Source organism: Anopheles marshallii, chromosome 2 (genome assembly GCF_943734725.1).
Source record: "Anopheles marshallii chromosome 2, idAnoMarsDA_429_01, whole genome shotgun sequence".
In the NCBI taxonomy this organism is placed as follows: domain Eukaryota; kingdom Metazoa; phylum Arthropoda; class Insecta; order Diptera; family Culicidae; genus Anopheles; species Anopheles marshallii.
In genome coordinates, this window is record NC_071326.1 from 52787132 (window position 1) to 52804831 (window position 17700).

General features: G+C 40.0%; 1 protein-coding gene across 1 annotated transcript; it reads left to right on the top strand.

The window, feature by feature from the left end:
- The first annotated feature begins 1906 nt into the window (after positions 1–1906).
- On the top strand, positions 1907–4405 carry LOC128708240 (mucin-2-like). Its single transcript, XM_053803199.1, has one exon. It carries the CDS (start codon positions 1907–1909, stop codon positions 4403–4405), a length of 2499 nt encoding a protein of 832 aa, XP_053659174.1.
- The last annotated feature ends 13295 nt before the right edge of the window (positions 4406–17700 follow it).

Below are 17700 nucleotides of genomic sequence, written 5' to 3' on the forward strand. Positions count from 1 at the left end.
CGGTTTTTTTTTTCTTTTTTTCATTTTTGATAAGAAAGGTATGCGTAAACCTTGCGTATCATTTTTAATGTAGCTTCCATTATTTTTTCTATCCATCAATTTTATAGTGCACCTAGAACGAACACGAACGAAACAAGATACATTTTTTATCATGTTCGTAACGAGTTTCAGAGATAAGATTTTTAGTTTTAAATAAATAATGCTAACTAGAGCAGATTTTCTGCAATAAATAATTCTCGTTGATCGCGATGCTTTACAGTTAGCAAAGCTACATAGTGGTAATTATTGTTCGCTTAATTTCTTTGTTTTACAAGCATGTTTAAATTATAAAGATTTTGGACCACTTTTAAAATTACATTTAATAAGGCCACTAAATAAGTCAAATCAGTGGCTTAAAACGTCTATGATAAATTGCGTTTGACATTCATCACTCAAAAACCACCAATATGTAAATGTGTATATGAGCCCTTAAAACAGTTCACATCCTGAATTGTGTTCAACACATAGTGCTGGCGACCCTATCATTCAAATGATGGAAACATAAATTACATTACAAGCAATTTAGTTGATATGAATAGGACGGTTAATTAAGAATTGTTTAAGATAAATTTTCTGGCGGTCCCTATATTATTCTTATGTGTTTAAATCTATGCTAGATAACTGAAATATACGAGTAAACGAGTTAAATTAATTCACTTTAATTAAATTAAACCTTGAATATTCCTACGTTGTTGCTATATTGTTGCTGAAAGTTGCAGAAAGATTTTCGTTTTTGTGTTAAGAATAAAATAATTGATTGCTAAACACATTTGTTCTTCAGTTCCTAGGTAATGAAACTTATATTCAAAGGTGTCAAATGTATCTAGCTTAGCTGACCATACATAATGCATAAGACATAAACCAAAAAATAAACATAAATCTATTTTTTCCTGGAACTGAACTTCCGCTGGTGATTAATTGATTGGGGAATAAATGCTTTCAGGTATACAGGTACATTAACCCTTTGTCCGTTTTTTGCTTAATTTTTATTCTTACTTCTAAAATTCACCCATTTATTTGGTCAGCAAGTCACCCATTTATTTGGTGGGCCTTGAAGTTATTTCAACGTCGATAAATCAGTAACTGGACAATCAAAATCTTCACAGAGTACTGTATGTTTAACGTAAATCAAGTAAAAAGCTGTACTGCTTTGAGCCAGTACGACACATCAAACATCGCGCTACAGTTCACGTCCGTACAATATCAATATCTTTGCTAGAACCTAGATCTAGATAATCAATATCTTTGCATAGAACCAGTAAGACAAAACAACGATCAAGTTCTACTCCCCACGCTGCAGTACAATGATTTTGTTACCCGATACTTTATCGATTTAAACCTTTAACGGATTAATTCTGGCCATATATTTACATACATGGCATATGACATGATCATATAAATCATTGAAGAAGCCATTGAATTCAAACTTACATTTTACAGATTACGTTTAATATCTTAAAATATACCGAATTTATGCTATATGTGTTCGTTAATCTGTCACGAGCTTACGTTCTTGATTGAGTTGGACACCGCTGCTCGTCTATTTCGTCATGTTTATATTGTCAGTTCTGCAATGAATGTGTTAGAAGGCACCGTTTCTCTTGTCGGGTAACCTTTCAAGAATTTTATCACAACTTCAGCGGCAAACATAGCTCCACTTCGTTTTGACCGATTTTATCTGACATCTTCCATCTTCGATCGCACCTATCGCAACGTCCATGTTTTGGTGGGCAATGAGTAAATGAAGATAATTTTCCATGCTTGCGGATCTATGAACCCAGACAAAAATTTAGTTCATGCGCGAACCTTCGAAACGACCCAACGTAAAAGAAAGATACGTTTGTTGCGCAAACGTATCCAATGCGACATGGGTGCCTATCCAACACAAACTCGTTGGGGTGGAACTATACTGATCGCGATAGTGCTTATTTTCATTATCATAGTGCGTACATCAACTGCGGCCGATTCGATTTGTGAGCGAATAGACTTCAACGATATAAATACGTGGAAAGTGCAACAGTGTTCAGGGCCAGTACGCGAGATCTTTCGCCTGAGGGCATACGCTTCGTCGCCATTGTTTCGACCGTTTCGAGAGAGCGTTACCTATTTCCTCTCGAACGATGTGCGTGGCATTAGCTGCACGGAATCGATAAACAGTTTCTACATGAACGCTTTCACGGAGATTCGAATGATTTATCAGCTAATGTTTAGAAGCCCTTGCTTACTAACGCTCATGGTGTACGATTTGGACATGACGGATCAGTACGGAGAGCCACTATTAGCGCAGAATTGGACAACACGCGCCCAAACATCCACGTGGAGTTTATTTGTGGGAAAGGTGGAACGAGAAATAAGACGTGCAAGAATACAGCTCCAGGCAGACATGAGCGCAGATGGAGAACTGGCGATAGAGTATATAACAGTGTTTAATCCTCTGGTGTTAGAAGAGTTCTGTATGGTGTTAGATGAGTTTTATACAACTCCTGAACTAAGCACCATATCCAGCACCAGACCTACCACAAGGACAACTTCGATTCCGTATACAACCACGAGGCGAACCCGAAGTACTACTACATCTACTACCAGAACAACGCCTACAACACCAGTCACTACTACTTTGCCACCTACTACTACAACTACTGCTACTCCTTCTTCCACTAGCACATCAACTACTACCTTACCAACTACTACCACAACTACTGCTTCCCCTCCTAGCACTATTACGTTTCCACCTACTATTGCAACTACTACGACACCATCTACTACTTCAACTAGTACTACGACGCCTTTAATAACCACCACGACTTCATCCACTACTACCTCCACTACGATACCTTCTACCACTACCATCGGGACGACTCCTTCCACCACTACTGCAACCCCTTTCTCTACTTACACGATTTCGACCATTTCTACTTCTACTTCAACTACTGCCTCTTCCACTACTACCACCACCACGACCCCATCCACTACTACCACAACTACGACACCTTCTACTACTATCAGTACAACAACTCCGTCGACTACTGTTATTATTACCTCTTCGACTATTACTACTACCACGACCATTCCTTCCACTACTAGGACTGCTTCTACTAATTTAATAACCACTTCTACTGTAACTCCTTCCACTGCGACCCCAGTTCGTACAACTACCACGATACCGGTCACCACTACTACGTCTAACGTCATTACCAACCCGATGACAACAATTACTACCTCAAGTAAGTCTCCTACTAGCTTCACAACAATTAATTCTTCTTTGACAAGCACAACTGCTTTCGTTACCTCAACAACACCGATTACATTTTTTACAACAAACCCCGCAGCTCCAAACACTACTACCACGTACATGACCCCATCGATTATAAATACAACACTATCGAACACCAAATCACCTGAACCGACTTATACCAGCACCACTGAAATGTACACCACGACGAGAAGACGACGTACTAGTACGACTGCAGAGAAATCAACGCCCACTTCTACTACTATTACAAACTATTCCGATTTAACGCAAACGTTGCCAACAACCAGTGTTCCTATGGTATCAACAACATCTACCACTACCACTGTATCAAGTACACCGAAAACAACAACACCAACAACATCCATAATACAAACAACAACAACAAAACCAACCAGTGGCTCCATTACCAGCACAACATCCACCGCTCTTCCTATTACTTCCCTCACATCTACCAGTGCAATTCTTTCGAGTACAACGTCTACGCCGATCAGTGCCATCACGTCCACGACGTCCGCACTGCTCACGACCAGAATATCTAACCCACCAACACCCTGGAATATGTCCACCACGACAGAAACTAATCCAACCAACATTACGGACAATCCTACGACAGACCCATCAACATTGCCTATAGTGAACCTGCCGAATGCAACGATTGCACTATGGATAGCGCTAAGTGGTGTGTTTATTGTTCTATTCATCCTTGCATCGGCCGTCGCTCTATATATCTACGTATCGGGGGTTGAAATTCACAACGCACTCGGTAGCATGGGACAGTTTTTCACCTGCAGAAAACGTGACCAACCAGAAAGCATTGAGGACCCTTACAGCACCCAGCAGTCGAACAATTTTGATCCGTTTGACTCGTTATACGGGCAACAATTACAGCAACAGCTCAAAAACAGACTGCGGCCAAAACACAACAGTATCAGCAGCATTAGCAACAACAGCAGTAAAGCTATCCGTCAAAAGTATCCCAAATTTAACGTGGACCCTTACCAGCAAGCATCAATGGCGGGCACTGTAAATGCAACATCGCTAAACCAACCACGCTTCGATCTGATGGACGATATCGATGTCATCAAGTACAAAAATAGACTAAATAAACTGTAGCAACTAACGGCTGCAATGTCTGTTCCATACCCGACGATTCGAATTGCTATGTCGCGCGCACAACGTAAAACGGAAGCAAATGACGAGAGTGTTTGTATGTGTCAGTCAGCCAGGTATTACTGATAAAATTATATTGGCATTCGGGATACGATTGGTAACCATGCCATGTACAAACCTGTAGGTATAACCATCATCCAACATATTTACAATGGGTTGCATTTTTTCGTTTCAGTCAGGTTTTTTTTCTAACGACAACAAGATGCGTTTATTATCAACAACCCTTGCAAACTGTGGCCCAATGACGCTGCTATCCAACACAACACGTCTCATATACGACGCAATGTCCCGACGAATGACACACTCGTACGCATGTCCGTCCGAACCATGTCCTACAAGGAACCTAGGGGAATGATATTCATTTCTGCTCTGATAGAAAGATTCATGCAAAAAATAAAATAACCACCATTGCCGAGCAACAGTTACTTCGCCGCCGAGCGAGCATTGGGCGCAATTCGGTGATGTGTACTAAAAGCCACCTACGTCGAAAATTAGCGAAGGCAAACAGTTGTGATTGTTTCTTCTCTAGATGTCACTACGTGAAAATGCTAATTTACCAAACACTGAATTAAACTCGCGCCGTAACAGCTTCGGATCCGTAAGTGGTACCATGCACGAGTGAAGTGTGTTAGCGTAGTAGAACGTTTGTAAATGGTGTCGTTAAATAAACTTAATCTTGACTAAAATTTAAGCGCAATTCAACTAATTGTGCCGTAATGTTACTTTTCTTTCGATAGCACCATAATAAACACAAAGTGCCACTTTTGCTGAATATAGCCAATCGATTATCAAGGAAAACATTCATTCCTAAAACTAATTATGTGTGCTTATCATCCAGCTTGAAAGTATCCCCGTACGTGCTCATCATTATATGTTGCCTGCATCTATTCCCGATCCTTGAGAACTGTGATATAACAACGCTCATACACCACCAATCGAATCCTTTACGAAGGTTCTTCAATTAATTAGCGGTCACTGTGACTGTAGCGAAAAAATGAAGCAGCTTAAGCCAAATAAGTTGAACGCATGTACTCATCTCACAGAGCGAACTGCAGATATACTATTGTGTAATACGGTTAGATAGACAACACTAAGAGTTTTGCTGAAGTACACTCAACCCATCGTTTGGTTTGCAGCCAAACTTTACGATATCTCGCATTATCACCCATCTCGATGCTTGAAATGCCAGCAAATTAAGCAGGCTCAAGTTTTTCTCATGCTTCGTTCAATATACAAACCACGTGTCTAATCAAAACCACAACCCCAAAATTTGCGACCAAAATTAAACAGTACTCTTTGAAGAAAGTTGTAGTAAGAGTAAAGATTATTCAAATAAATTCACAATATCACTTTGTTTTGGATGTTATTTTAAAAAATGGTACAGTCTTTGTTCATTTTTAAGTCTGCAAAACGTTATATTACAACTGTTGATAACCTAAGCTTGTTTTATATAACTGAATAATTCTTTCAAAAACTAATTTCCACTCTTCAAAGACACTCTGACTCTGTGAGCATTCCTTGCGAAGGTATCACCAAACTAACATCCGTAGGCGAAACGGGCAAAACTTTTAAAAGATAGAAATATGAAAGAAAGTTTTGAGCACGCTACGGGGAAGCCGATGGAAAGTGCTTAAATTATGAGCGATGAACATTTTTACCCCGCAGATACTCTAATTACGGTTGGTTATAGTTCCAGTGACATTCCAGATAGACAGGTAAAGATAACGGCACCCCGTCCCGGTGGACCGGTGTATATACTTGCCGAAACTTTTGGAAAGATTTTCGTCTACGCCATCATTATTATTGGCAGGATGCTAAATACAGACTGTACAATTAATACACATCCTGCCGGCATACTTGCGCGAATAATTTTTTTTTCCGAACGATGACAGAAGAAGTAAGTTGATGAGTTATTTTTCACTTCCAGGCAACTAACTCGCTTGATTGAATTCTCTTGCGCAAAGTCGTTGCAAAAGCGGGTGAAACCGTAGAAATCTTTGGCCGCAGGCTTGATGAGGCTTTTGAATTCATGTTTTACTTGTTGTCGTTTATCAACCGAAAGCTCGATGTAGCACGAAAAAGGATTGAAGGTGCGCTAGGTGTAAAGAGTTGCGTACACTTTGTTAAACAAATACTTGATTTAATGTGACACAATCTAACGATGGAAAGTAATTTTCTGGCATGCTGTGTACTAAACGACGTTTCAGTCCATGCTGTGTTAAATTCCAACTGTACTTGCAATATCGTTCATCAATTGTTTGTTTAATGGTATGGCCTGGCCATTCTTCACAAATAATAAAAAAAAAACAAATTCTCGCTTACACTTTAAAGCAATAGGAATGTGACGCCTTCTGTTGGCAGACTGTATTTTACTGCTCTTGACATTCCAACATGACATTCTTTCGTTTACAACCGTGATGAAGGTATGGCCCTGTCAAATGGCTACATTTACTTATTTTTGAAGACTGAATACGATTGTGTCTCATGAGTGGAAATTTATGGACATCAGATATAATTTTCAAATTACTCTGTTACTTTACTATTTTGCTAACTTTATACTTAATAAATTCATTGGCATACACGAACCTTTGGTAAGTATGACGATTACAAATATGATCAACTAGGCCGAAATTTCTATAGAATTCTTTGTCTCTTTGAATAATTAACGTTATACATGTCAGTGGGCCATAACAGTAAATTTCTATCTTGAATTATTCGCGTAAAGTTGTCCACTAGGCAGATGTAGAAGATGTTAAAAGATTTTAGTAAGCCGTCATCAACAGGATTATTTCTAAAAAATGAAGTTGCAGCAATTTTAATAAAACGATCACCATCTCGGAAAAACACCTCCATTTTTCATCCAATTCCCTACCATTCCCATAAAAACCTGGTGTATTTTTATTTTTGACTTTAAAAACTTAACATCGCTTCAAATTGCTGTTCTAAAACATATTCCACATGCTCAAATGAACATGTAACCCGACACACAAACAACACATCAAACATAATTCTTTAATCTCTTGCTTCAGATCAATTACTTTCCCAATGCAGGAGATTTTTCATTCCCACTCCGTGTTCGTTCCACTTTCAAACGAACGTGCATTGGAAAAATTATTATTTACTCAACAAATCCCGAAACTCTTCCAATCGACTGGTTCGGCACTCCAAGATTAGAAGGTCTCTGTAGCAACCACACCATGCAAAATCCAATCGATGTGTACCAATACCACTCGAAACTCGGAAACCTTTCAACCACTCAATTTATCTCCATTTGTTTAAACCAACTCCCTGCCACAAAGCGGCAACAACGACGCATGTTTAACGCTCTTGTACCATGGAATGCCAAAATGATACGACAAGCAATATCCTTGAGAGATAAGTAAACCCTTCTCTTCACTTGCCGCGATACGGTTGCGTTTGCTACGAAGAAGCGAGGTTGTGAACCGCTCAATTGCTATGCGTGTTGATGCTGCTTGTTCCATCCTGTGCCCTACAAAGCCCGTTATGGAAATGCCTTCGGAAGCAGTAATAACTTAAAAAGGAAGAGCGTTCATCTTTCGGCGGGTGTGAAACCATCATCATTTCCCCCCACTTGCGGTGGAGCCAACATACAACTTGCAATGTAATTTACATGTATTTGATTCCATGCCGTAGAACATGTTACTGTACTAGAAGGTTTCCTCACACTTTTGACATTTTTTTTTATCCACACAGCAAATATTTTCCTACTCCAAACTTAACTCGGTGCGGAATAGATGTAAAGTGAGTGGAAAATTGAAAATATGATCAAATCGTTAAATCATATTAGACATACCACAATTCAAATCTGTTGCCACATCGCCGACTTTGTTCTGGTTGGTTTCGTGTAGCATTTCTTCTCTTTTTTTCGTTAAAACGACTTGGCCGTATCCACTTATTTTGCCACGTAGCCGGATAGTCACAGTCCTTGCTACGGGGGGATTGTGGTCCGGATGGGATTTTGGTCCGGTCCGTTCGTAAGAAGACCGGCGCCGCTACTATCATGCCACCGGGCCACTAAAGCGTTTCTTCTCTCAATATAACGAAAAACATCGCAATGAACATCAGGATTAATTTTTAACATTTCCATACATCAGCATGGCCAATTCATGTTTTTAGAAATTTCCAATTTGAACCTTTGAATCAGCATGTCAAATTTATGTTTTCAGAAATTTCCAATTTGAACCTTCGGGAACGTGAACTATTTCGTTTGTTTTTTTGTTTGTTTGCTGCATTACCAGAAGAAAGAATTTAATTAAGCTCTGCCACATAGCCCCTTGTGCTATATTCGCGTGCTTCAAACTTGTTGTGCTGCTGTGCAATAACCTGACCATCGAATACACTTCCCCCGAGGTCCGCAGACAATGTCCGTTGATGACATTCGTTCGGTGTTGATAGGGCTCAAACTATAATTCATAATCAAGTGCCACTGATTGATGCTCGCGAGATCCTTACGGCTTCATTACACGACCGTTTATTACCCTGTCAGTGGTTATTAATTCCATTTATAGGGTTAAAACACTTAAGAAGCCTACAGCAGCTATGAAATACATTCATTCAGGACAAATTTGTTGGATTAATTGTATTACTCCTTCGAGAGTGAAAAATCATTAAAAGAAACCTAATATGTTTCTGTATTCATAAAAAAAAAAACAAATTGTAGGGCTCGAAATTTAATTTAAATTATGATTCTCTTTCATAACTATATAACATTTATGTAAGTTTCATAGATTGGGAAACCCAGTCGCTACTAGCTTAGCATATAACTTCACCAAGCTATTTGGAATAAAAGTTATAAAACTGAAGGTAAATATTGAGTATGAATAACAATTTACAAATGCTCGAATGTAGCCTACATCAGGGTGATTTTTAAATGTTGCCGAACTAATGTTTTGTCTGTGTGACCTCGTCTTCCTTATGTTTGGCTTAGTGCTGTATATTGTATCTTGTTTGCATGTATGTAGCAGTAGTAGTAATAGTAGCAGTGCATGTTTGTTGATAGCTTTTGTTTTACAATTTTAATTTGTTATCGGTACCGCTCTTTAGACCTTAACTCAATATGTTGGAGTGTAGCGCGCATTACGAAATTGTGATATAATTTCTACAGATATAGAAGGTTTAAATTGGAAAAAATTGGAGGAAACAAACCTTTATGAATAATTTCATCTTATCTTACAACCTAAGTTATTAACCCTATTAAATAAACCTAAATATTTACAAACACCTCTAAGGGCACCGTGGAGTTCTACGTTTTTCAATGAATTCTCTTACTTTCATTATCACCTGGATAATGAGTATGCTCTTTAGGATCGACAATTGAAAAACTTCCTCTTTGGTTTTCATCAACGAGGGTTTTTCCCATCTGATTTGCCTTACTACAATTCCAAAATCGGTGTCGTGCGTTAAAGTCGCCTCAAATGATGAAATGGTTTGGAAGATTGGTTAGTTTCCTAATGTCTTTTCTAAAGCTTTCGTAGTCGGTGTTTGGACCTGGGTTATAAATTGAAATTATGGTTAATGTCCCAGTCGGGGTATTAATCGCAATTCCAATAGCTTCTAATACTTTCAAGTTGAAATGGCACATTAATTCATGGGTTATTTTTTATACAATTAAGCCACACCACCTTTGTCGCCTTGAGGTCTGTCTAGTCTGTATGTGTTATAGTTCGGATGTGTAAAGCGGACACTATTATTAAGGAATGTTTCGTTTAGCGCAGCAATTTGATTATCTTTTTTTAAAAAATTGTTAAAGAACTCTTCATTTTTGTTTAAAATGCCATTAGCATTTCAGGGATTGATTTTTATCGTACTATTTAAGATGGGGAAAGCAGTATTTAGCTGATATTTGCACTATTACTGCGATAATTTTTTTTTGGCGCTGCACTTGCTCAGATTAGAAAACACATCTTCTACGATTTGACCTATCTCGTTCAAGTCAAAATCAATGTTGTTTGTGCGCATTTGTGGTTTGTTAAACAAATTAGTAAAGTTCATTTGATGTGAAGTAGGAGAAGGTCGAGTTGATGTGTTGTGAAGACGTGGAAACGATGTTTTGTTATAGTTGTAGTCTCTTACACGAGAAAGTGTTGGAGTTACCTTTTTTTTGCTGTGTTCTTGCCTGGCAGCCGGAGAAATTTTGCCGTGTAATGTTCACCACAGTTTGCACACTTGAGTTTTGACGCAGCGATTTTGCCATCTGGGCTGGTAATGGTTGAGCTTAGTGGGCAGGATTTAGATACGTGTTTTTCGGCGCACTTCACGCACACAGGAGCAAGGTAGCAGTTTGCACTGCCTTGACCATAGCGTTGGCAGTTTGTGCACTGCAGGGGACCATTTTGTTTGTGTAGTACTCAAAGTATACACGATGGTGATCAACTGCTCTCACCTGTTTCAGCTCGCTTAGAGTGATGGATCCCCGTGGAAAGTGAAAAAGATATAGAGTTTGGTCGTCAAAGCGTTTCTTCTTGATTTCGAGCTTTTTTATTGCACTTGGTGTGATTTTGCATTCTGTGAGTGCACTTTTAACGTACTCTGTTTCATGATTCGGTAATCCAAAGATTACCACCTTCGTAGTTCTTTCCTCCGGCAGTTGGTGAGTAAAAAAAGGCTTTTTTGTGTTTCTCTAAAACATCTACAAGTTTGAAATCTTTCGATGTGGTAGTGCTTACCACGATGCCTTTTCGCGTACAGTTCGTAGTGTAGTTTACTACACCTACGGAGGTGATTTTTTATGCACATCTGGAGGAATTTTGGCTTTTACCAGCTTAGCACTGGCAGATGGAACTTGTAAGGGCGTCGAAGGAGCCTCCTCCTCGTCACTAAGGATGTCATAATTGTTGCTGGTACTGATTCCCGGGGAAGAAGTGGAATAAGAGCACGTGGCGATGGCATCGCCCTGTAGTATCTTTCTCCTACATCGGCTCGCGATGAGCCGAGGAGGCTTTCTTTTCCTCTCACTGTGATTTTGATTACCTTGCTCGTTATTTGTTTTGCTTTGCTTAGCCGCAGCACGATTAGATACGTCTGATCAGATCGGATGCTGACAGGGTACTCACTTGCATGTATGAAGAACAAGTGTTTTTATGAATGAAATAATGAATGAGTTTGATGCGTAGTGGCGGATCTAACGGTAGGCGAAGTAGGCGACCGCCTAAGGCCCCGCCATGTTGGGGGCCCCAAAAAAAGCTGTTTAACAAGAAAAACTGTATGAATTGTGGCAGAAATGGGCCCGAAAATCGTCGCTTTAACCCTCTCCGGATCCTAGATGGGCCCCGAAGTGTACCACAAGGGGTCTCTCGAGAAAGTAGTCTTTATTGTCTTTGTCCGGTCTTTATTGTAGCTAGATTACATAGTCCATTGATAAGAGATTCCAGCCATTGATTCAGTGATTTTAACTTAAGAAAATATCTCGAGTCGAAATTAGGTTCGAGTTCGAGTTCGAGTAACACTTACTCACAGCTACTTACTCACAGTAAAACAGCTCGAAACTTTTGGTTTCATTTATTTTCTTGCGGTCTGAGCGATCAGTTAGTAAAATCGCGATCACCAAACCCAACCACGCACCCAATGTTTGTTCAAATCTCGAATGGATCGTGAAAATAATGTTTTATCCTAGGTTGCGCTATATCTGCGCTTGGTTGTAATATAGAATCTGATAAAAAGAAGACATTTGCATATAAGTACAACATGTTATACCCAGTTGAAGACGCACAGGGAGTGTTATTTTATGATATGTGAGAATCAAAAATGCAATTCGTTTCCTTCCTTTTTGGAACAGGGCAACAAAATTCGATTCGCTGAAACTGATGATTTTGATACTATCAAACATAATGCATCGTTTTAAGCTGTACAATTCATCGTGTGCAAGTCATCGATGGAGTCCACTAAGTGAGTGATCCTCGAACGGTTGCAAATTCTTGCATGATCTTAATGCGAAGCAAAGATGGTGTATTTAATTTACAGCTCTAAAAGTATAGCGTCGATTTTCTCGATTTATCGATATTCTCAAATTTGTCCTACAAATTACAATGGAAAGTAATTAACACTATTGCTTGATCGTTTTTTGTTGCCAGAGAAAGTAGTTTATTGCTTTATTGCATCGAGTAGACTGATTCTATTGTCGTGCATCCTTCGCTGGGAGTTTAGTTTTCACGGGGTTTGCTGCACACGCAGTCGTTCTTGACGCATTTTCCCTCTTCGAAGTCCTTGGCACGGCATCGTAATGTGCAGGCCTGAGCGGCGGCCTTTGCATTTTTGCTTTCACATACACCCGCACTGATTGCTGCACCGAACAGCGAGCACACGGCCACGAGAACAAACAGAAAACCGACGGAGAATTTCATCGTGGAGCACTTTTGCTGGCTTTACTTCCTTTGCAAATGGTTCAAGACTGCCAAGTGCTCCCGTTTATATGGTGTATGGAAAGTGCCACGTATATGGTACTGTTCGAGCCATCGGTACATGTGTCAACTTATCTACCGATGGACCGCGTGATATCCAGCTTCCAATTGTGCAAACAACTTAACCGTGTCTACTTTTCAGACACGCAAAAAGTGTGTCGCTCATGGAAAATCCCCATGCTGCGTGTCATTTTGAGCGATACGTTCAATCGAAGAGTAATATAATTATTACAAAGCGTTAAAAGAAGATACAACTACATAACAGTGTGAAATAATACGGGCGTTAGCTAATTCTTCCCAGTTCCTAGAACCATTCTTGTTAATCCGAAAGTATGGTCGAATCTAGAATGTGTGTTTATTTGAAATACGTATTTAACACTGCTAATGATCGCCTTCTATATGCGTGCGAAATTATTTAACCATCGCGGTTATGAGCATTCCTGACAATAAAACAAGAAACATCTACTGCTGGAAAATTGTACGATACAATTACTTTGTAGAAATACTGTTCCCAGTAACAAGAAGTGGACACACGAACTATTGTCTTAACATTGGGTTTAATATGCCAATGATTGTGGATCATATCACATCCAGACAAGCATCCCAGAGCACTAACTTATTCTGATAAAAGAATAATCCGAGACGCAGTTAAATATGAAATGTAGGAAAATGTACCCGCTAACTAAAGTTTTAGCGAACTTCCTATTTATTTATAAGACTTCGTTACAATTAGCGATGTAAATACTTTCATTGTTTCTGGTTTGTTGGATAATCCATTCTCAGTCAACTCCGTATGTACTGGATGAGTAGCAAGAGGGAAAGAATTGAAACGCCACAGTTTGATTTTCTTTTATTATTTTTTTTATTTGCTGTTTAATGTAGCAGCTACCTAGCAGTTAACTTAATTGCAAACACATGAACTATTTACGCAGCGGCCTCCTTTAAATTTCAAATCGTTACATCGCAGAGGGCAAATGATTGCTCCAGCGGAAGGTAGAATTTCACCGCAAATCATATCCGCCCTGGTTTCGACTGCGAAAAATACCAGTGACACCATTGACACTGCAGCAACGAAAATGGATAAAAATTTCATTTTCCGTTTTTGGTTTTCGATTTGTTATTGCGCTTTTTTCAAACGATGTTGCGTGTCTACTATTCTAGCCACACGTGCTATTGAACGGGTTGAAGGTGTTTTATACTTCGAACAGATTCTTACCCTCGTGGACAGCATGTTATTGTACTAGCACAGGAAGCTTTTCGGCGAATTTTCTGCGATTTCAGCAACGATACATCTGATTAAACTTTATTATCTACAAACAAGCTGAATCTACACTTTGGACTAATATTAAATAAAGTGACTAAGGAAAAAGTTTGTCTGCAGTCTCTCAAAACCGTACAAAGAAATTTAATTTAAGTTTTTAAACGGCTAACTCACAGGGTTGCTCGTATATGGTACCGTATATTGTAAATTAAAAAAAATATTACATTACATTTTCTCATGACGATGGATGACGCATATCGTCACTTTAATACATCCACAAGTTGACACATTACCGGGAACAGAAAATGTACTTAAAAGAAATTGTTTGACCAGGTGCTAAACATCTGGGTAGAAGGCAAAACGTTACCTGTTGAGTTTTTGTTCTGTACTACGAAATCCGTTTTGCTGCATCTACATTATTAACAATTGGTGATAATTTATAACGAATGTTTCATATCATAAAATTTCTTATATCCCAAAACAAAAAATAAAATTAATCGATTTCATAACCAACCTGTGTTCAAGGTACAATTTACAAAACAATTTTAGATGAATCAAACGCTTCATATTAAATAAACTCACGCTTCATTCAATCTTGCAATTTACAATTTAAATAAACATCAATAGACTATTTAAACACTTCACTCGATTGTATATATGGATGTCTTGGAACTCTTGATAAATGATCACATATCTTGATTGTTTTCTTTTCACATATGCACATTGAGAAGTTCAGGGCTGTCCTCTGAGGATACAGAAAGCTGAAGCATTCGGTCTAATAATCCGAACGATATACGATCATATCTCATACCAGCTAGCCCTACACAGATTGACAGGTCGGACTGACGGTAAATTAAAAAAAAAACGTTATGTTACGTTCAGAAGAAACTTTACAAGCTGAGACGTCCGCGGTTATTTTAATTTGATGCAAGAATTCATGCTATTTCATGATCCTTCAACACACAAGAAGAACGCGACTTCTTAGTTTTCATCTATGTTAGTTCGAATTACTATTAAGATAAAGATAGATTAGATAGGAACCGATCCGTTACCGTTGGATATAGGAAACTTCGGCTAGGAACAGTACGATACCATTGTTTGGGAAATATTCAAAAACCAATATAACCTGCAAACGAATCTCATCACGAAAACAAACGGTTTAAAAAAGAGCTTTTCAGAAGCGAATTTGTCAAATCAGTAAATGTTGTACAACAAACAAAAAGGTGGCCCCGGCTTTAAGCAGAAATCATCGAATAAATCAAGGGCACACAGAAACTTTAACACGTTGAAGGCTGCATCACCCGATTTCGGGCAATGCTCATGGAAATCCCTAAACACTTTTATGTTATGTTTGACACGGCGAAACATGTGTTAAACAAAGTTAAGCAAATAGGGTTAAACCCCATGAAAACATAAGTATAAATACAGTACATAAATTTATAGAATTGACAGAATTAATAATTCACAAAGTAAAGAAAGAGTACAGAATTTTAACCCCAACATTGTAGTAAGTGCTCTGTAACGGGGTAGGATCCGAAACCTCTCGAAGGTTCCACAGGCTCTCCTACTCAACTCCTATTCCGCCACGTCTTTGTCGTGCAGAGTGGTAACATGTGACACCGCATATTCAAGGTTGGGTACACGGGCTTGTCCCAACCTCTGGATGGTGGCACATGGCAAAACAGAAGGGGGTGGGTGGTCCAATTCTCTGGGCTACCTGTACGTCGGGGGGACAACCAGACGCTATCTAAGCTGTGAGGCCCTCCAGAGGTACTTGGGGGCTTGGGCGCAGGACCAGTTACCCTGCCTCAAATAACACAGTGACTACGGAAAGCCACAGGAACAAGAATCGAAACGGACTTACCGGAATACGACCCACGCTACGCCTCCGGACTACGATTTGTAAGGGCTCATGGAACGTACGCACTCTTTCTAGAGCCGGAGCCTTAAAGCAACCGGATGACGCCCTAGCCACACCGAACATGGACCTCGTAGCTCTACAAAAAATCCGGTGGCTAGGGAAAGATGTGCAGAACAGACGTGGCAGCAACTTGATGATCATCGGCATCAAGGCTATTGATGACAAGCCATGCACCCTGTGCATGCAAGGCAGATTCTTCAACATCAGCCTCATTAACGTTCACGCCCCTACCGAAGACAAGGGCGAAGAAGAGAAGGACCTGTTTTACGAGCGCCTCACAAAAACCATAGACCAATGTCCTACCAATGACCATAAAATCATCCTGGGGGACTTCAATGCTAAAATCGGTGGGGAACCAATGTACCGCCAATGCATTGGTAGTCACAGTCTACATGAGCACAGTAATGACAATGGTAGTAGATTGGTCCAGTTTGCAACAGCAAGCAATCTGTTTCTTGGAAGTACAAAATTTAGCGCGTCGGGATATCCACAAAGCCACATGGGTATCCCCGGATGGAGCCACCAGCAATTAGATCGACCACGTGTTGATAAGCCGCCGAAGACAATCAAGCCTGTCAAATGTCAGAACAAATCGAGGTGCCAACATCAATTCCGATCACTACTTGTTTGGCCTAGTGATACGTTGCAGAATTGCTCGCCCCCGCGCCAATGGGGATGAAGTAAACACGTAGGTCCGACTCAACACGGACTCCCTAAAGGACAGCAATGTCCAACAGGCTTTCGCAACCGCCATAAATGAGGCTCTGCTACCGGAAAATGCATACACAACTACGAGCGAAAGGTGGAACGCTCTAAAAACGAATATCACCAACTGTGCTAATGCCACTATCCCACCACGTCGGGGCAACGTCAGATATGGCCGGTTCGACGAAGAATGCAGACATGTGACGGAACGTAAGAACTGCGCATACCGAACAATGCAGCAGCGGTATAGAACGCGGGCATGCACACGGCAGATGAATAGACACGGCTCAGACGGGAGAAGAAAAAAGTTCACCGCACCAAGAATCAAATCTGGGAGAAACAGCGGCGCGGGAACTTAAAGAAATCAGAGTGCGTTACGGATCCGGAAGAATGTTTTACCAAGAGACAGCAGGTCACCGAAATACTTCAGACCTAAGGTGACCTGTTGTCGAAATAAGGATGGAGATCTGCTCAGTTACCGGCCAGAGGTCATCTCGCGATGGGCTCAGTATTTTGATGAATTATTAAACGATCAGTTCAACGAGCTGCTAGAAGCTCCACTAGCAGATGATATCATGCTACTGCCACCTAACATTGACGAAACCAGTAGTTGGAAACTATCAGAGGGGATTCAGAAACGGAAAATCAATCACTGATCAGATCTTTACCATGCGACAAATCTTGGAGAAGATGGTGGAGCAGCAGCCACACTTCTTCCATCTCTTCATCGACTTCAAGGACGCATTCGACCGCATAGCCTGGGTAAAACTTTACAACACAATGAGTTCTTTTGGAATCCCGGCCAAACTTACCAGACTAGTACGAATCACATTGACCAACGTCACAACGGGGGATGGAATGGTGGATGGAAAACTTTCAGAGCCCTTTGCTACCACCAAGGGTCTGCAGCAAGGAGATGGGCTTGCTTGTCTAC